General features: G+C 42.5%; 1 protein-coding gene across 6 annotated transcripts in view; it reads left to right on the top strand.

Moving 5' to 3' along the window:
• LOC140489278 (protein phosphatase 1 regulatory subunit 29-like) overlaps positions 1–17956 on the top strand; it is a 422002-nt gene extending 404046 nt beyond the window's left edge. For 5 of the 6 annotated variants that reach the window (XM_072588649.1, XM_072588651.1, XM_072588650.1 and 2 more), the window contains one exon: positions 10154–15545. In XM_072588649.1, the coding sequence (XP_072444750.1) occupies positions 10480–12813 (2334 nt within the window). In that variant the 5' untranslated portion in view covers positions 10154–10479 and the 3' untranslated portion in view covers positions 12814–15545. Of the gene's footprint in view, positions 1–10153; positions 15546–15577 lie in introns of those variants that run through there. The other variant, XM_072588654.1, reaches the window with a different exon arrangement.
• The last annotated feature ends 2653 nt before the right edge of the window (positions 17957–20609 follow it).

Raw genomic sequence — 20609 nt, 5'->3', positions numbered from 1 at the left:
GCTCTACCAGTGGCCCAACAAAGCATTTTATGCAGTTCCAGCATAACTTCCGTGCTCTTAGACTTTCAACTCATAAAGGCAAGTAGTCCATGTGCCTTCCTGACCAATTTATCATTTTGTCCCAAATCCCCTGACCACCCTGCAACCTTCCCCCACTTCAGGTGCCCAGGCATCAAATTCAGGAAAATGCTTCCTACACCTCATTCCCAACTCACCTACCATCTTTAAGACACAATATGACCCAATATCTCCATATGTGCCGCAGAGTCATACTATGTCTTTGTGAGGGTCCCTGAGATGTTTTCTTATGTACATCCACACCAAGAACCCACTGAGCCTCGCTGCTTCCCAAGATCTTACTGTGTATCCTCTCCCCTGGTTTGTCCTGCCCGAGTGCATCTCCTCACTTATCCGAGTTGAATTCCATTTGTCCATCCCATCAGCCCATCTGAGTAGCCCGTGTTTATCCTCCTGAACGTTGGAGAGTTGGGAACCCTAGGCCTGAGACCTAAGCCTTGGGCCTTCTTGGTGGCTTCTGAATGGTTGTCGAGCTCAGCTCACCCCTCCTTAGTGGCTCAAATTAATTTCCAACCTCCTTTTTTAATACATCACCCTATGCTAAAATTCTAATTTTAAACACTAGCTGGGAATAATCAGAGGTAGTAAATATTATCGGTCTGTGTTCAGGGTAATTGGAACCAATCAATTAAAAGTTGATCTGCCCAACCCACCGATGGAAATAGATCTAAAGATCTGACAAAAAAAAAATCAATCTCAGAATGCCAGTTAGTGTAAAGGTCGACCTGTGCTAAAATTATCAGATTGGTTATGATTTATTTTCTTGAATAGTTAAGCCTAGGGAATGGAGATACATTTAAAGGTCAATAGACTTATCTTCTGATTGTATTTAAAAATATAACACACATCGGTGCCCCGGCATACTCCTGACATGAGAATTTGGATCTAAAATTGGTCTGTGTTGTATCTGTTTTGCACCAGTTTTGGGACCGTCACCAAAATTCCAATTTAAACTAAGGTCCCCATCCCTTCCTTCAGGGAGTATACTTCTGTCTCTCCCGAATAAAAGCGAAACATTGTGGATCTGGAACTCTGAAGCAAGTGTAATGAGTGCTGGAGTAACTCAGCAGGACTGGCAGCATCGATGGAGAGAGAAATAGAGTTAAGGATTTGTCCAGTGATCCTTCTTCAGAACTTTTCTGAACAAGAGTCAAACTGGACTTGAAACATTAACTCTGTTTCTGTCTCCACAGAGGCTGCCAGACCTGCTGAGTTTCTCCAGCATTCTCTGTGTTTGTCATAAATCTGTCTCAAATCTACCTTCTACTGAAATCCTCACTCTCATGCCTTTGTTACCTCAATTCTCAACTTTTCCAGTGGGCTCTGGATCTGTCTTCTACATCCTATCCTACATGAACCTGAGACCATCCCAGACTCTGCTGTCCATGTCTTAACTCACAAGACCTCATTCCACTGGCATCCATATGTTTGTTGACCCTCATTGGCTCCTGGTCCAGGTATGGCTTGACTTTAAAAGTCTCATGCTTGTTTCCAAATCCCCTGAGTGACCAACCCCCACTCCCCCCAACCCCCATCCCTCCCTACCTCCTCCAGCCTCCCAACCCTCTGAGATATCAGCACCAATCCACTTCTGGCTTCTTGTGTTTCCCCAGTTTTAATTGCTTCACCGCTGGTCTACATACCCTAGAATATGCTTCCTACAACTCATTTCCGTCTTGCTTTCCTCCCAAAACCTACCCCATTGACCAAACATTTCCTAATATGACCTAATATCTCCTTATATGATTCAGAGTCACACATCTTTTCTTTACCTTACCTCAAAGGCACATATAAATACAGATTGGTGTTGCTTATGGCACCATTTGAGGTGGAGCAGAAGAACGTAGGCCATTCAGTCCATCAAGCCTGCCCCACCACTCAACTAGATCATGACTGATCTCCGCTTTCAATAATGTTTTTCAATACTAGCTCCGGATGCCTTGATACCTTTTAATATCTAAAAAAAATTATTTATCTCTGTCTTAAATGTTCTCAATGGCTGAGCCAGACTTCTTGGGTAGAAGATTCCGAAGATTTACTATCCTTTGTGTGAAGAAATTCCTCCTCAGCTCAGTCCTAAATGATCCACTCTTTGTTATAGATCAGAGTGGTGCTGGAAAAGCACAGCAAGTCAGGCAGCATCCGAGGAGAAGGAAAATCGATGTTTCGGGCAGAAGCCCTTCATCAGGAAGCCGTTCTTGATGAAAGACTTTTGCCCGAAACGTCAATTTTCTTGCTCCTCGGATGCTGCCTGACCTGCTGTGCTTTTCCAGCACCACTCTGATCGAGACTCTGGTTTCCAGCATCTGCAGTCCTCACTTTTGCCTGGTTGATTTACACCCTAAGACCAGACCCCCCCCAAAAATATTTTAAGAAGGTAGCCCACACCCTAACTTATTTTAAAGGTAGATGTGAAGTGCGTGTTTCAGATGTGATGTGACTGGCCAAACTACTTAACATGAAGCAAACACAATTTATTTAAACACTAAAGTTAAAATACAAACAAAAGAAAGAGGAACTGAGAATAATCTAACTATTGGAAAACTTAACCGAATAGTAGATGCAGTACCTATTACTAGTTAACTGCTCCCAATATGTTGATACCCCATAAACACACAGCTTGGCAAAAAGGCAAACTCAGACACCGCTTCTCACATGCAGTGAGAATAAACTATCAAGAGAACTTCCAGAGAAAGTAGCAGCAAGAAATCATTCACTGAGGCTCCCAACTCTTCTGGGACTCCAAACAGCTTCTGACTGCTGGAAAAACAAAACTCACAAATCCTGATCTGAGAGCTGGCCACACCATTCAGGCTGTTTAAAAAATACCCAAGGCCTCTCAGATTGTTTCTGTTGTGGTTCTGGTAGACTGCTCAGCGCGTCTGCCTTCATCCTTTCTTCAAAATGAAACCAGGACAAAATAATCGCTTAAAGTGACAGCATTGTCAAATCTGTGTCCCCAGGCAGGGTAAACTCCGTCTGTGCTGCCATGCCCTATAATAATGTTGTATGCTGCACTGAGATCACCTCTTATTCTTTGAAACTCCGGAGAACAAGAGCTCAGGCTCCTCAACCTCTCTTCAAAGAATAATCCCCCATCCCACGGATCAGTCTGGTGAACCTTTGTTGGACTCCCTCTATGGCCAGTATATCCTTCCTTCGTAAAGAAATTAAAACCATGCAGTACTCAAGGTGTGGTCTTCACCAAGGCTCTCTGTACAAATGCAGCAAGATCTCTACTCTTGTACTGAAATCCCCTTGCAATAAGTGCCAACATACTATTTGCAGAACAGCCTGGGTGTACATTAATCCTGCAACCAAAACTACCAGAAACAGATTAAGGCTTTTGGGATGTGAGTTGGCATAAAATGGCTGCCACATTGCAGGGATTTCAACAGTAATTGTCCATCAGGTTCTTTGGACACCGTTAGGATGAGGAAGTCACTATATGAGTGCAAGAGAAGAAATTAAAAATGAGAAAATTAAAACAGAAAGTAATACCGATTGGGGAGTCTTACAAATTTAGATTAGAGTCGAAACTAATATGACTGTGTTATGTAAACCATGAGCTAATGGTGTAAATTGAATGAGATGAGAGTATGAGTTAATGTGCTCAGATTCCATCTCAGTAAGCAGATTTTACAATGCGAAACAATAGGATAATGAGCAGGTGCCTGTAGAAGTGATTTTGCTGCCTGTTCAGTCCAGTTTGGGAACACAGCTTGTTTGAAACAATATTCTGCTCATTTGTCAATGTATTTGTATCAGAATATTAGGAGCTGTGTTAAATAGTCAACTCTCAGAGGGACTTTGTAATGCAAATAGAAGGGTAAAACATGTACAGATGTTATTTCTGTGTGGATCAGTGTTTTATTAACCTTAGCAGTATTCTGCCTGTCAAACAATACATTATATCACAGCATTGCTGAATAAACAGCACACTCTGTATTGATATATTGTCTGTGTTTTTCCAGTTACTTCATGGAATGTGGTTATTGTTAACGAAGGGAGCACTTTATTAACCTTCCCTCAATCACATTTAGGCCAGACTTGGTATGAGTGGGGATTATGAACCAGATGGGTTTTTACAGTTATTGGCATTGGCTTCATAATCATTATTTAAACTAGCTTTTTAATTTCAGAGATTTATTGAATTCAAATTTTAGCCACTTGCCCTGATGGGATTTGAACCCAAGTTCTAGATACATGAGCCTTGCGTTCTGAATTACTAGTTCAACCATATTACTATACCTCCACCCCCTTGTGTATACATAATACATAAATATTATACCTATTTAGTTTAACTTGTTATATATAGTACGATATTATACTTATTGAAATACAGTTCATACAGCAGAGTGGACTGGGGTGTAGCAACGCACACGTTTTGTGTTAGATTTGTAAAGGTTAAGTCATGTCTGATGAAAATGTGATTAAGATGGTAGATTGTCTATGGAAGTAACTTTTAGGGACTTCCAGAAATGCATGTGATAAGGTCCCTCATAAGAAACCATTGAAGCGCCACCACGTATTGAGCTACTCAGGAGGTTAACTGAGTGGCAAGAGTCAGAGGTTACTGAGCAGTGACTCTCAACCTGCAGGATACGATAAGAGTGTCCCACAAGAATATTCGGCAACACATCTTCACTGTGTTCACTGGGACAGGAAGCCACATATCCAAATTGCCAATGGTACAAAGACCAGTCACATTGCAAACTATATAATTGGAATCATAGGTTGATGAAGGGATATGTTGATGGTTAAACTGTGACAGATGCACTTCATTGTTGAAAGATGTGAGGTCATTCACTGAACTTAAAAAAAGATCAAACAAAATGATGATTAGATTACTTACTTACCGCGTGGAAACAGGCCCTTCAGCCCAACAAGTCCACACTGACCCTCCAAAGAGCAACCCACCCAGACCCATTCCCCTACATTTACCCCTTCACTATGGCCAATTCACCTAACCTACACATTTTTGAACTGTGGGAGGAAACTGGAACACACCCACGCAGAGAATGTGGAAACTCCACACAGACAGTTGCCTGAGGTGGGAATTGAACCCAGGCCTCTGGCACTGTGAGGCAGCAGTGCTAACCATTGAGCCATTGTGCTGCCCACATGGTGGTAATCCAGAAACAGTGGCAGCTCAAAAAGAGAATGTGGAGACGATGTGGCGATGATGGTGTTGGATTGGGGTGGACAAGGTCAGAAGTCAAACAACACCAGGTTACCATCCAACAGGTTTATTTGAAATCGCAAGCTTTCTTAGCGCTGCCCCTTTGTCAGGTGGAGTGAGAGGAAGCACTGAGGGACAGAGTTTGTCGGCAGAGAGATCAAAAGATTGTACAAATGGCGTTAGTGTGCCCTGTCACCCTCAAATGTACATCACTGAATTGTTATGGACTAGGCCAGACTACTCAAAACATTCTTAAGCAGGCAGCCCCACACCATAACTTTGCAATTTGTTTTGGTAAATGTACAGTGAGAATTACCCAGAGTAAGTTAGCGAGGTTGACTACTAGATTTTAAACAGACAAAAATTTATTCACAAAATTACACAATGAAACACAAAGAATAGAATAAAGAACCGCATACAGAACTCAACCTATCCAACTAGACTTAATGATGGTTAAGTTCTGAATATACACAACAGTCCCAGTAAGCAAACTCCCTTTAAAACCCAGTATAAATGGAGTACGTGCTTACAGGTTGAAGTTAAAGGGCAGAAAAGAGAGAGAATGTCCACACAGCTCCCTGTGTGGAAAACTGCTCAGTTCAGCTAGAGAGCTGACCACTTCTCTTTCTTCATAAAGGCCACTTCTAAACCACTTTGGCCTGAAGTCTCATCTGTTTACATATAAACAAAAGGCCCCTGAAAATCCTTTTCACCTCTGTACTAAACCAGACTGATTGGAGACCGGCCCGGATTATTACCCCTCTGAAAAAATATCAAGGACAGAGTCTCCTTGAGGCAAGGAACAGCTTTTAGAAAAAAAAGGACTGGTCCTGTGATAGAATGCAAATTGTCTCGCTATTATTACACATTAGCTGTTTGTGGGACCACACTATACATAACTTTGCTTGAATGTTTCTAATATATTAACTGTGATTACACTTGATTGGTAGTGACGCACTTTAGAGCATGCTGTGATCCTGAATGATGCAATATAAATGCAGGGTTTTAATTCTTCATGCTCATTTTGAATATCACAAAATATCACACTGTCAAACTTCCATTGCTTTGTTCTATTAGTCGCATTTAAATCTAAAACATCTAAAGATTAAAGTGGTCAACACGAAAACAGTGCAGTTGTTCAGCAGGATAATCTATTCACACCAACATCTGATACATAGATTTATCAAGACACTATATAAACTGGCTTGTAGTTTCTCTGTAACTGGAAAGAGTCTATTTGAATTAGCTTTGTCTAAACTGTGGGTCATATGCATCCTGACAATCCAATATAGACATGTTGTAACTTATATTTTTCAACCTTTGAATCAACTTGATGCAATTTTGCAAACCTAAACATTTGGAAAGGGCTTTTCGTACAGAGAATTACAGCATAGAGACAAGGCATTCAACCATACAGGACCATGCCAATGTTGACTCTCTACATAAACCTGCCACTGCCTTACTTCATCTACCCATCAGCATATCATTTTTCCCCTCGCGTGTTTATTGAGCATTCCTTGCATACATCAGTTATTCGTAATTATGGGTACCAGTACCACATTCAAACTGCTCTGTGGATGTAGGAGTCCCTTAACAATTCCATTTACTTGTGACTACATGACATTTATGATCCTTTGAGCACTGTTATGACGATGGTGGGTGTGACAGTACTTTGGCTTTAAGAGGTCCTTGTTTCTTTGAGAGAGAGATTGGGGTCAGACATTGACTAGTCTATGACAAGGTAAACAATTTGATTTTTTTTAAGTTGGAACAATTTAATTGAATTTATTGTCGCGTGTACTGAGGCACAGTGAAAAGCTTTGTCTTGTGAGCAATGCAAGCAGATCACAGAGTTAAGTAGCATAGATAAATAAATAATAAGTAAAAACAAAATCACAGGTACAGGCGAATGTTAAGAGTTTGTGAGTCCATTCAGTATTCTAACAACAGTAGAGTAAAAACTGTTTGGAAACTGGTTGGTGCATGTGTTCAGGCTTCTGTACCTTCTCCCCGATGGTAGAGGTTGTAGAAAAACATTGCCAGGTTGGGATGGATCTTTGAGAAAACTGGCAGCCTTTCCTTAACAGCGGACCTGGTAGATGGATTCTATAGATGGGAGGTTGGACTTTGTGATTGTCCAGGCTGAGTTTACCACTCTCTGTAACCATCTCCGATCTTGAATAGTACTGTTGCCATACCAGGTAGTGATACATCCAGACAAAACACTCTCGATTGCGTACCTATAAAGGTTGGCACGGGTATTCGCTATCATGCTAAGTTTCCTCAGCTAGCTGAGGAAGAAGAGATGTTGTTAGGCCTTTGTAACCAGTACATCCACATGAAGAGTCCAAGAAAGCTTGTTGTGGATGACCACTCCCAGGGGCTTGACATTCTCCACTCGTTCCACCTCTGTGCTGTTCATGTGTAGGGGGACATGAGTAACATCCCGCCAAAAGTCAACAATGAGTTCCGTGGTATTGCCAGCATTGAGAGCTAGGTTGTTCTCAGTGCACCATTTTTCCAGGTCTTCCACCTCCCGTCTGTAGTCTGTTTCGTCGCCATATGAGATTCAACCGACTATGGTGGTGTCATCAGCGAACTTGTAAATGGCATTAGTCTGGTATTTGGTGACACTGTCATTGGTATATAGTGAGTACAGTAGGGGGCTGAGTACGCACCCCTCGGGGGATCCAATGCTGAGTATTAGTGAGGATCAAATATTGTCCCCTGTCTTCACTGCCTGAATGGGTGTGGCCAAACTCCCACAGAATCAGGATCTTTAGTTTACCTTTCAGCCATTGCTGTTGGGGTCATGAAGTGGAAACTATTCTTTCCCGCTCTCAGCTACAGCTGTATTGGAACAGTTAATTAGTAATAGTTACTGTATCTATTATTCTGTTAAGTTTTCCAATAGAGTTAAGTTATTCCAAATCATTGTTGCTGTTTTTGTATTTTAACTATAATGTTTGAACTAGTTATATTTTGCTTAATGTCGAGTAATTTGACCAATCGAATTGCATCTGGAACTTAGCACCTCACATTTACCTTTAGAGTAAGAAAGATTTAGGTCTAGGCTACCTTTGTAATATATTTTGAAGGGGTTTGGTCTGGTCAATAGCAGTTGGGTAAGTCCTAGATCAGATATGTGGTTGGGCTTTAAAATTGGTTAAATATTTGAGAGAAGACTGAAAGCGCTTACATTGCTATAGCACATATGACATACTAAAGTTGTCCCAAAGTGCTTTTCAATCATTGAACTGTCTAGAAGTGAGAACCTTGTTGCATTTCAGGTAGAAGTAGGTGCCTAAAAACTCCCATATATATGCGATAATGACCAGTCAGTCTGGTTTGGGAATGCTGGAAAGAAAGAAGAACTTTCACAGCCCCAGGATGTCTCAGAGTGCCCTGACATCTAGCCAGCAATATGAAAAATTGCCCAGATAAGGTCTACACACAAAGAGCAGATCAGATCTAACCTGACCAATTAACGACCCATCGGTCTCCTCTCAATCATCAAGACAGTGATGGAAGAGGTCATCAACAGTGCTCTCAAGCAGCACCTGCTCACTGATGTTCACTTTGGGTTCCTCCAGAGCCACTCAGCTCCTGACCTCATTGGAACCTTAGTTTAAACATGAGCAAAAGAGCTGAACTTCAGAGGTGAGAGTCACAGTCCTTGACATGAAGGCTACAATTCACTGAGTGTGGCATCAAGGGGTCCTAGCAAGGCTAGTGACTGGCAAACTCTCTGTTGGTTGTAGGCATACCTGGCACATAGGAAGATGCTTGTTGAAGTGGTTGATGGAGACCAGTCATTTCACCTCCAGGACATCTCTGCAAGGGATGTCCATCCTAGGCCCAACCATCTTTAGCTGCTTCATCAATGACCTTCCCTCCATCATAAGGTCAGAAGTGGGGATTTTCGCTGATGATTGCACAGCGTTCAGCACTATTTGTGACTCCCCAAATACTGAAACAGTCCATGTTCAAATGCAGAAAACCCTGGACAATATCCAGGCTTGAGCTGACAAGTGGCAAGTGACATTGCACAAATGCCAGGCAATGAGCATCTCCAACCACCACTCATTGACATCATTGTCATTACCATTATTGAATTCCCTCCTATCAGCAGCGTTGGGCTGATTAACCAGAAGCTGAATGATTAGCCATATAAACACTGTGGCTACAAGAATAGGTCAGAGGCTCCTACATCAAGTAACTCACCCCCTGACTCCCCAAACCTGTTGACCATCTACAAGGCACAAATCAGGAGTGTGATGGAAGGAGCTTCCAAACCCCTGGCTGCTAATATCTGCCAGGCCAAGGGTAGCAGATACATGGCAGCATCAATTCTTGCAAGCTCCTCTCCAAGCCACTCACCATCCTGACTTGGAAATGTATCACTATTCCTTCAGTGTTGCTGGATTACTATTCTGTAACTCTCCCCAAAAGCATGTTGCATCTACCTGCACCAAATGGACTCAAGAAAGTAGTTTAGCACCATTTTCTCAAGGACAATTAGAGATGTGCAATAAATACTGGCCCAGCCAGTGATGGCCATATCTTACAAATGATTGAAAGAAGTAATTTTGAAATATAATCACTGTTATAGGAGACATGATTGTCAATTTGTGCACAGCGTGCTTCAGTAACAGCAATTTAGAAATGTGTTACTAATAGGCAAGGGAAGAGGGACAAAAATACGCAGATTGGTATTTCCCTGTTGTATAAACTGAGGAGCCAAAATGTGCTTCCAAAGCAACCATGCAAATAATACTTCAGAAAGAAAAACATTTGTGAAAATAAAAGGAATCCAACTTGCTTCATGCTGTTGAAAGGCAAAGTTAATATTTTTGATAAATCCTGTAATTTTTTTTTGTTTTGTTTTCTCAGGAGCCTGTGACCATGAACCTCTTGTGGGTCCAAGGAGATCTTTTCTCAAAGTTGCAACCGAGGGATTGAACAGTTAACGACAAGAGTGGCTTTGGATCATTCGTTTTCCCAAATTGAAAAGACCACAGGAATATAGATGAAAAACCTGACTGTTTCCTCCTTTCCCAACTCTTCTGTCTTTTTGTGGCTAAGTGCTTCCATAAAGAGCAATGAAAACAGAGGTGACTAGAACTGACGTGCAATTGCTGGTTGCATTTGAAACTAATGGCAGCTACTAGTCACTCCTAGACACTTTGCCAAAGTCAGCTACTGCGCCTGGAATAATAATGTCCCGTGTCAGCCTTTGGGCAACGGTTGTTCTGTTGGCCCAGCTCGGAAAGGTCTGCGGGGATTGTTGGCTGATCGAGGGGGAGAAAGGCTACGTTTGGCTAGCAATCTGCAGCCAGAACCAGCCCCCTTATGAGGCCATCCCTCAGCACATCAACAGCACCGTGCTGGATCTCCGGCTCAATGAGAACAAGCTCAAGCTCCTCCTGTACAGTTCCCTCAGCCGCTTCGGCAACCTGACCGACCTGAACCTGACGAAAAATGAGATCAGCTACATTGAAGACGGCGCCTTTTTGGTTCAGTCGAACCTGCGCGTGCTGCAGCTGGGCTACAACAGGTTGACCAATCTGACCGAGAATATGCTCCGGGGCCTCACCAGGCTGGAGTACATGTACGTCCAGCACAACCTGATCGAGAGCATCTCGGTCAACAGTTTCTGGGAGTGCCCCAACCTCATCAGTATTGACCTGTCTGCCAATCGGTTGGCGAAACTGGAGAGCAACACCTTCACCAGTCTCAGTGGCCTTATGGTGTGTGAGCTGGCGGGCAATCCTTTCAATTGCTCCTGCGACTTGGTCGGTTTCTTGAATTGGCTCGCCGAGTTCAACAACGTCACCAAAACCTACGACAGACTTCAGTGCGAGAGCCCGGCGGAGTACGCTGGCTTCCCTCTCCTGAGCCCGAGGCCCAACAGCCACCTCAACGCCATCAGTCTCCTCGCTTCCTCCTGTCGGAATGGTGTGAAAGTCGTCCCGTTTTCCACGCCCATGGCTTCCAAAGATCCCGAAGCCTACTCGTCGGGAATCAACCCGGCGGAATTTTCCTCCACCGAGCCCATCACGGCGTACACCCTGGACACGTCGAACAGCCCCACCATTAAGCTGCACCATGTGACCATCACCGGGGCAACACTGGTGGTTCAGATCCCCTCCCCCTACAGCAGGATGTACATTCTGGTGCAGTACAACAACAGCTACGTTTCTGATGTAACAAATCTCCGCAACAGGAAGGAATACATTAAGCTGGAGAAGCTGAAGGCGCACACGGATTACACCTTCTGCGTGGCCTCCATCCAGAAGTCCCAGAGGTTCAACCACACCTGCTTGACCTTTGCGACAAGAGGGCGTATGATAACCCAACCGTCCAACTCTTCCACCACCACTCATTACATTATGACGATCCTGGGCTGCTTGTTTGGCATGGTCATTGTCCTGGGCGTGGTTTATTACTGCTTGCGCAAGCGAAGAATTCAGGAGGAGAAGCAGAAGTCTATCAATGTCAAGAAGACCATCTTGGAGATGAGGTATGGGCCAGAGTCAGAAACGAGCAGTATGATTCACTCAATGCAGAAGTTCCACGAGCAACCTATATCAGTGTCTCGGATGTCCTCGCTCCCCTCTGTGTCTGGGGAGAAGGCACAGTTCAAGCCGCTGGAAGTCAACGAGACACCGAAAGCCACCAAGGGGAACTATATCGAAGTCCGCACAGGGGAGGCTGCTGACCGTAAAGAGGAGGAAGCAAAGCAGGCAGATAACGGAGACGGCTCAACAGCGGAAATCTCCACCATCGCCAAAGAGGTGGACAAAGTCAACCAGATCATCAACAACTGCATCGACGCCTTGAAGCTGGATTCTGCGGCTTTCATCGGCGCTGACTCCGAGATGTCGATCGACCGCCAAATCACGCCGAGCACGTCGTCCTCCCAGCTGGAGAGGCCGGGCTTCCTGTCGCCGACTTACAAAGAAGGAGGTTACCCGTTGCAGCGGCAGAGCAGCGTGGACACCACCAAGAAACGCTGCAGCATCTCGTCCAGCGGTTCGGGCAAGAGCACCCGTGTCTACAGCCTTGACCTCCCCGACCAGGTGTCCAAGACGGAGGCCAAGTACATCGAGAAGAGCATCCCCACCCCTACGCCTTTAAAGCGTCTTCCGTCAGTGGCCCAGGGAGAAATTCATCGTCTGGAGGTACAGCAAACCTACCACTGCAGTGAACATCGCCACTCCTTCCCTGCTTTGTACTATGAAGAACACGGGGACACTGTAAGCCAGAGGTCCACACTGTTAAAGCCACTCTCCCGTTCCAAAAGGGACTCCGCCTACTCCCAGCTCTCCCCCAGGCACCAGTTCTCCGGATATTCCTCCAGCCCGGAGTATTCGTCGGAAAACAGTCACAAGATCTGGGAGAGGTTCCGCCCCTATAAAAAGCACCCTCGGGAGGAGGTGTACCTGGCTGCTGGCCACGCCTTGCGAAAAAAAGTCCAGTTTGCTAAAGATGAAGACTTGCACGATATTTTAGATTACTGGAAAGGTGTTTCTGCTCAGCAAAAGTTGTGACTGAGCTTAAGACTGAATTGATAAGTTTACAAAAAAAAAGAACAAACAAAACAAAAAAGGATTAATGGGTCCTTTTCATTTATTAAACATTTATAACGTCCCATTTTATAAGCCACAGTCCAGAAATCACCCTTAAAATGTTTCATTACCAGTTCTTGATCGCTCCCTCCCACCCTTCATTCCCCTCAGTATCCTCCTATTAATCCAGTCATACTTTTTACACTATAATATTTAATTCACTTGATAATGTTAATAAAGCGTTACAAATTGAGGAGGATTTTTAGCCCTCACTGAACAGGCATGATCGAGGTAATGGGACTGAAATCAGGAATCTTTTTTTTTGGGAGAGGCCTTCCTTTGGGGGTATAAAAAAACCCCTCATTTCTGTCAGCCAGTGAAAGCTAGGACGCGTTTCTGGGGAATTTCCTGATCAGTGTAATATTAGCAGGTTCTCTTCACATTCCTCTCTACATTGTGTTAGCAGAGACATTAATTGGGATGAGTACATTGTTAAAGCAATGACCATCAGGCTTCCATAACCTGTAGATCTACCAACATTGCAGCACCACATTTGCAGCCCGTTGATCTTGTGATCTTGGGTGAATATCTCCCTTGCCATTCTGTCAGAGATGGCTTGACCACATTCTGGCCACCCCTTCCAGAAAGCGCCTGTTTTTGTTGATTTCCATTGACTTAATGGCCAGTCTTACAGGATAAACAATGGTGTAGCTGTAATATAACTGGGCTTGTACTATCAGAGGCAAGAGTTCAAATCCCACCATGCCATCTGGTGGAATGCAAATTCAGTTCATGAATAAAGATGAAATGAATGCATCTGAAATTGGAAACTTATCTCAGTGATGGCCACAATGGCAATCTGTTGTTGAATGATGTTGAGCCCATCACTCATTTACTTTGGGGAAGGAGACCCACTATCCTTACCTGGTCTGATCTCTGGGTGACTCCATATCAATGGTTGACTTTTAACTTCTTCATGCAACAGTCTACAAAACCATTCAGTTCAAGGGTAGTTAGGGGATGGGGCATAAATGCCCCATGTCCTATGAAAGAATCAAAGAAAAATCTACAAGTTGAATGACTATCCACATTTCAGGCTGAGTTTGACAGTAAAAAGTCCCAGTCAACAAGTGAGACACCTAAGGCACGGTTAATAGAACTCTCTCCTTAAGATAACCTAGAACTGAGTTAGTTTTAAATCCTGTCTGATTTTATTCCCCATTGAAGAAAGAGGTAAATATTTGGTCATTGTAAAACAGGTGTTCTACTCAATCCCATTTTGGCTCCCACTTGGTCAGTTAGACTAAAATAGCCCCTATTATCTTAGATTGATGAGCACTCTCCCCACCAATTCCTGACAGCATTCCAGTCCTGTGCATCTGAATAAAATCTATTGATGGCCGCCAAACTGAAATTTCCATTTGCTGTCCAAAACCATTCATAAAATGTATTTCTCAAAAACATTAACACAAAACTTACTCTTGGACAAGCATTTAGATGTCTTGTTTCTTAACGCAATGTTAAGCCAGATATTTGTAGATTCAAGATCCATTCCTCATCTTCAGCACGTGGTTTAGGTTGACAATTCAGTTCCAAAGGAATGCTACATAATGGAATTCTGGATGAGGTATCAAATTGAAATCCCTTGTAAAGTGGATGTAAACATTCCTGTGACACTTTTTGAGGAAGTACAGAGTAAACTCTGGACCTTTCCCTTCGTAATAACATTTGGAACGGTTTGGATTCCATTGTCTACTCTTGGCAAAAGAATGCCAGGATATTAATACCCCTTTTCAGATCCATATTTGGACCCTACCGCTGTTCCTATGTTGTTCACATAGGCATTGTGCAGTGGAATGCTCCACTGGAATGCTGGCCAAGGGGTGTGAGGTGGGGAAAGGGTGAGGAAAATCTCATATTCATCTCACATCAAAGAAAGCATATCTCCTGTTGCCCATCTATATGCTCATTTGCAATCCCCCCCTTACAACTGATAGGAAAGGTGGCAACCAATATTTTTATACTTGTAATTTTTTTCCCATAAAATTGTAATAAAATAATAAAGTTACTATATAAAATGCAATGTAAATATAGCTTTCTAAAAATCACATATGTATATCATTTTGATGTTCTAATACCATGGAAGGTATCAAGCCTTCTCATCACCTGACTTGTCACTTCTTGAACCTGTTACAATGATAAAGGGCCAAAGGCCCACAGGCAAATGGAAGACCATGAAGTAATTTGTAGTACAATCATAACAGTCCAGGCCAGACTGAGGGGATGAATCTTTCCACTGCCTGTTGGCTGTGAAGATCTACGATGAAATGAAAAGACTCAACCCAGACCCTGGTAGGCATGTGCCAGAGCTACCTCTTAGTCAACGCTAATAGGTAGTAAGTTCAGAGTGTCTCTCAGAGAGGCCATTGAGTAACTGGCTTAAAATATAGAAAAATGACCCGCTGCTAGAGAAGTGCTCTTTTGAATTTGGGGTTGGTGCTCGTTGTTCGGGCTGGTGTAGAGGGAAATTTATTCTATGGCCATACCTGTGCCTGGACATGTTTCAATGCCACCACTGGGTGCCAGAATGGGCAAGTCTTCCAAATCTCGGTCACACTATCTGTCGTCTTGACTAGTAAGAGTTCACTGGGAACAAAAGTGTATGGTTTGCTAAAACATTATGCAAAATGGATTATACCAACAAATGGAATCAACGCTATTTTGTTTCTGTGTGTTTTTTTTGCAGAAATATGAATCTTTGTAGTCTCTTTAATTTATCAATTGACCTCTCAAGATAAGGTCAACCTCAACGCACCAGAGCCTAACACTTTAGTCCAGGGCATGTCACACCTTCAATGCCCTTCACCACCAGTAAGTCAACTTAAGAATCTTACTGTATGAATGACTTCAAGGCTGTGAAGTAGTGACTGAGGAAGGAATTGAAGATTCTGTTTTGATCTCAGGGTTTTGTGAGGGATACTACAGGAGCTGCAAGAATTTTGCTTTTTGATTATCACCAGGAGTCTTCAAATGAATTATAATTCTCTGCCAAACAGTCATTATGTATTATAGCTGTATCCTGTAGAAAGAAAGACTTTATTTCAAGATCAAACAGTCCAGTCATGGGTGTTCTGTATCTGCGTGGAAACCTTGTAAATGTAACTCAATAAAGATGGTCGCCCATGTGGGAGAAATGCAGTTGTCACGGCAACAGCTGCTGCCATTTTCCTCACATTGCTAAGTTTTATTTAAACCTTTGCTATGGAGATGCATGAATAATTGGGATGAACCATTTTTCCCTATTCCCTTTTTGTCAGGCAGTGGGAAGGTTTGCACAGGGAGCAATCGGAGATTTAGCCCTACCAAGTGGGAGTGTTTTACTTACAAGTCAAAAACTGGTTTGGGAATTCTGAGTTAAATCCCACCAATGGAAAAAAAGAAACGAGATGGTGATCTGTTATATCATCTGGGCACGGACTCTATAGAAGGTGAAAATGAGAAGGAAAAGCTTGTTCCCTCTAGTCTTTTTCTGTTACCTTCCAGCTTAATGTCGAGTCCTCATTTGTAGGTCCCCCTCATGGCAGTTGACCTTTTCCCCACTTGATTTAGTCAAATAATTTTTCAGTAACCTGTTGATTAACTTCTAAGAGACCTTGTCAATTTGCCCCAACATGCTTTGATTGAGTTTAATTGGCATGTATAGTAGAACTTTGCTGAAAGTGATAAGTACAAGGGCGCCTAACTGAGCACAGCGTCTGAACAGGGAACCCCACTTGCTAAATAGGTTAAACAAACGCTCAGTCATATCTTTCCCCTAACTTGGTTGCATCTGTGTATTAAGGAGACGTAGCTCTTCATTCTACACATGTCAAGGTGTTACCATGAGCTTTCAGATTCATCTTCAACTAACTTTGGATAAGGTCAACCCCATCCTGCTGAATTTTCTCACACTGTCTACAGAGGGACTGTGTTTCTTTATAATCAGGGATTATTGACCAAATAAGATTGTAGTCTATTAAGTCTCTTTGCTTAGTGATATTTCATATTCCACTTTATTTTGTTCTCGCATTTCGGAATATGCTAACTGTTCACGGTACATTTCACAGTGAAGTGTCAAATCAGCACAGAACAATGTAGAGCAGTTGAAGCATCAGTCATTTATACAGAAGAATAATCCCATTCATATTACCTCGGTGTTGGCGAACAGAAGAATAATATGGCTGGATTTGCTTAATGTTGGTATCTACACTTGTACCTGGAAGATATACAAAGCCGTACATAAGTATTGACATTTTGTGGTAATGGATACTGAACACTTTCAAATGAGATTCACTTGTTCAATATTTTTAACAGAGATTTTAAACTAGATCTTTACCATACAAAGTTAGGCCATTCAGTCCAGTGTATCTGTGCTGATGCATACCTGAAACAATCCAAAACTAATCTCACTACTCTATGTTTATTTGTGCCATCCTGTCTTCCACCATTTTGAATATTTGCCCGACTTCCTCTCCGCTATCTCTGCTTCAACTGCTCTATAGGAAAACTCATTGAGCAGAAGTTATGTTAGGGTTATGTAAAACCCTTGTTGGACATATTTAGGTAATGCATTCAGGTTAATATATTGGCCTTAAGATTAATATATTGGCCTTGGAGAAAATGTAGCACACATTCACCAGAATCATTTTGGGGCTAAAGGGACCAAATTATGAAGAAGTTTGCATAGAATGGGTTTCTGTTCTCTCAGGTATCGTTATAGGGTGCAAGAAGTTGTCAAGTCAAAGGCTATGGAAATAATCCCAAAAGGTCTGGAGTACTGTGAACAGTTCTGCTCCCCTCATCTAAGGAAAGATATATTGCCATGGCAGACAGTCAAGACAAGGTTCAGTTGGTTGATTCCAAGTATAGAGGGATTTTCTGGTGAGGGGAAATTGGGCTTGTACTCCTTTGAGTTTGGAAGAATGATAGGAGACTTTGGTGAAACGTTTGGGGGACTTGGCAGAGTTGATGTGTAAAAGTTAATTCCCCTTGTGGGAGAGCCTAAGACCAGAGAGTATCATCTCAGAATAATGATATAGAGATGCCGGTGTTGGACTGGGGTGTACAAAGTTAAAAAATCACACAACACCAGATTATAGTCCAACAGGTTTAATTGGAAGCACTAGCTTTCGGAGCACTTGATGAAGGAGCAGTGCTCTGAAAACTAGTGCTTCCAATTAAACCTGTTGGACTATAACCTGGTGTTGTGTGATTTTTATCTCAGAGTAAGATAAAGTACATTGAAGTAAGAAATGAGGAGAATTCCTTCTCTGAAGGGTTGTGAATCTGTGGATTTCTTTACTGTAGAGGGCTGTCGAGGTTGGGTCATTGAGTATACACTTGGCTGAAATAGAAAGGTTTTTGGTCAGTAAGGAAATCAGAGGTTATAGGGAAAGGTAGGAAAGTGAATTGAAGAATATCGGATCAGCCGTGATCTCAGTGCATAGGCATAAGGGGCAATGTCTACTCCTTCATCGTCTGGGCGATCTACAGGGGATCTACAAATCTTCTAGGATTTGGCACAGTGGAGAGATTAAAATTATTCTGTTTGATGGGATGTCCAGAACCTTAAAATTCGAGCTGGACCATTGTAGTTGTAAAGTACCTCCTCACACACAGATTATAGAGCTATGGAAGTCTTCATTCCTGGTAAAACCTGCTGAAGATGGGAATCTATTAAACATTTCAGAGCTAAGATTTTTTTTTGCCGGGCAGAAGGATTAACATTTGCAGAACCAAAACTAGTGGATTAGGTTTCGATGCTGATCAGATCATCTTACGGATTGAGAAATAGCCTTGAGGGGTGCTGTCACCTCATCCTATATAGACCCTCTTTGTCCCTCACCAGTCTATACTCCCAACAACTCTCTGTATAAATGCCCTTTGTAGGATGAAGACACCAAACTATGGGCAGAGCATTAACTGTTATTTTGCACAAATATACTTTTCCCATGCATTTATTGCCAGTTCATAAAGTAAATGAGGGAAAATCCATCTTCAGGTAACACAAAAAGTCGCAAGAATATGTCATTTTTTGATTTTCATGAGAATCAGATATGCCTGACAAGGGTTGGTCATCATTTACTGCCCTGGCGAAATCAGTGATCAGCCACCAATATCAATTTGTCAACATTTATCAGAAAGATCAATTGTGGGTTTGTGTTTGTTTTTCCTTAAGCCAACTGAAAGGGTCACCTACCTTAACAAAGTGACAGCAGCATGTGAGATGCTCTCCATAAATTATTAGACCCATACCGTCTGCAGTTGGACCACAGTCTCTTATTGTTTGGGAAGTGTGAATTTCTTTACACCTCTTCATTCTATGTCCTCAACCCTGTTTCTGGTGAACTGTCACATCCATCCAGCTAAGGCCTAATTGCATTGGAAATTAGAGCTACATCAAGCACTCCCAGCTTAGCTATTTCACATGTATAAATGATCCCTCCACTCTGTCCCAACGACATAGGTCTGCATTCTCCTCAGAGGTGTGCAGAGTATTGTAATTTTCACCGCTACAGTGATTTTAATCCATTACCCTTCCTTTGCTCCTTTATTTTGTTTAAACACTTAAACTCAATGGTACTAGTATTTATAATTTTTGGACTGCATTGTACACAGTCTCAGTGATGGTGCATCTTTAAGTCCTAGATCAAAGCACTGCTGTTATTTTTAAACCAGTCTTATACCTCTCCTGTGCGTTTTTCCCGCAATCTTTACTGTTCCCCTGTAGCTCTTAGATCTCGCAGCTTTCCGTGGAGAGCAAACAGAAGAAGATTCGTGATCTCCCCCCTGTGTGCTCACTGGCTCTTTTAACAGCAGCATCACAAATGAAATGGACCCATGGTAATCCAAGCTATTCTTAACAATGTTTTTAACCTTGGTCTCGTTCCAATTGAACTTACGCACCGACAAACCCTGGTACAAACTAATCAAAATGTGAATTTTGTAATACAAAAGGCGGAAATGGTTTTTGGATGGGAGGGGAGAAGGGGACGGAAATTAATTAAAGACAAAAAAAAAATGATGCCAACAGTGAAATGTTTATTGCATGATTTAATGTATTTTCAGAGCGAGTATTGTTGTGTATGTGACTGTTCGTCAACTTTGTTTACTGTAACAGGCCACCTTCTTTGTGCGTGCTTGGAGCTGAATAGGAAACAGGGATGAAGGAGAGTTATAAAAAATTGGCCCGTTAAGTTCTGATCTGTATTTACCCTTCACAGCTACCCCAAACAACCTAACCCTGGGCTCTGTCATTTTCTGATAGTCTGTTGGATATCCCGCGCTCCTGTTACAGAGAACAAGATTTCACCCTCGTTTAGTTTACCCTTGGAGAACATTAATGAGTTTGCCATCTTCCCTTTTTCTTTGACGATGTAAATTTGCGTCATTTAACATGTTCTGCTGGGGCGTTTGAGCTATGTGGGCAGGGATGCTGCATTTAGCTAGAAGGAAATTGCAGGGAAGTGGAGTGAACAAAGTAGAGCTTCTTGGTCCACTAGCAGCTGTGGGATTGACTCCTGAGACGCCAGTGCAAATTTAAACCTGACTTTCACTTTGGTGAGGGGCAAAGTCATTCAGAAAATCCTACTGGTGGCTTCAGCACCTCTTCCATTCTCTGCAAGCAAGCTGTTACACGTGTAGCATAACTGACAGTCTCAATAACATCAGTGCATTAATTACATTCTTTCAATTGATGCAGTTATGAGCCTTCCTTGCAGTCAGACAGTCAATATGGT

The sequence above is a fragment of the Chiloscyllium punctatum genome, chromosome 18, assembly GCF_047496795.1.
Source record: "Chiloscyllium punctatum isolate Juve2018m chromosome 18, sChiPun1.3, whole genome shotgun sequence".
NCBI classification, from domain to species: domain Eukaryota; kingdom Metazoa; phylum Chordata; class Chondrichthyes; order Orectolobiformes; family Hemiscylliidae; genus Chiloscyllium; species Chiloscyllium punctatum.
This window is presented reverse-complemented; position numbering and strand designations above follow the sequence as displayed.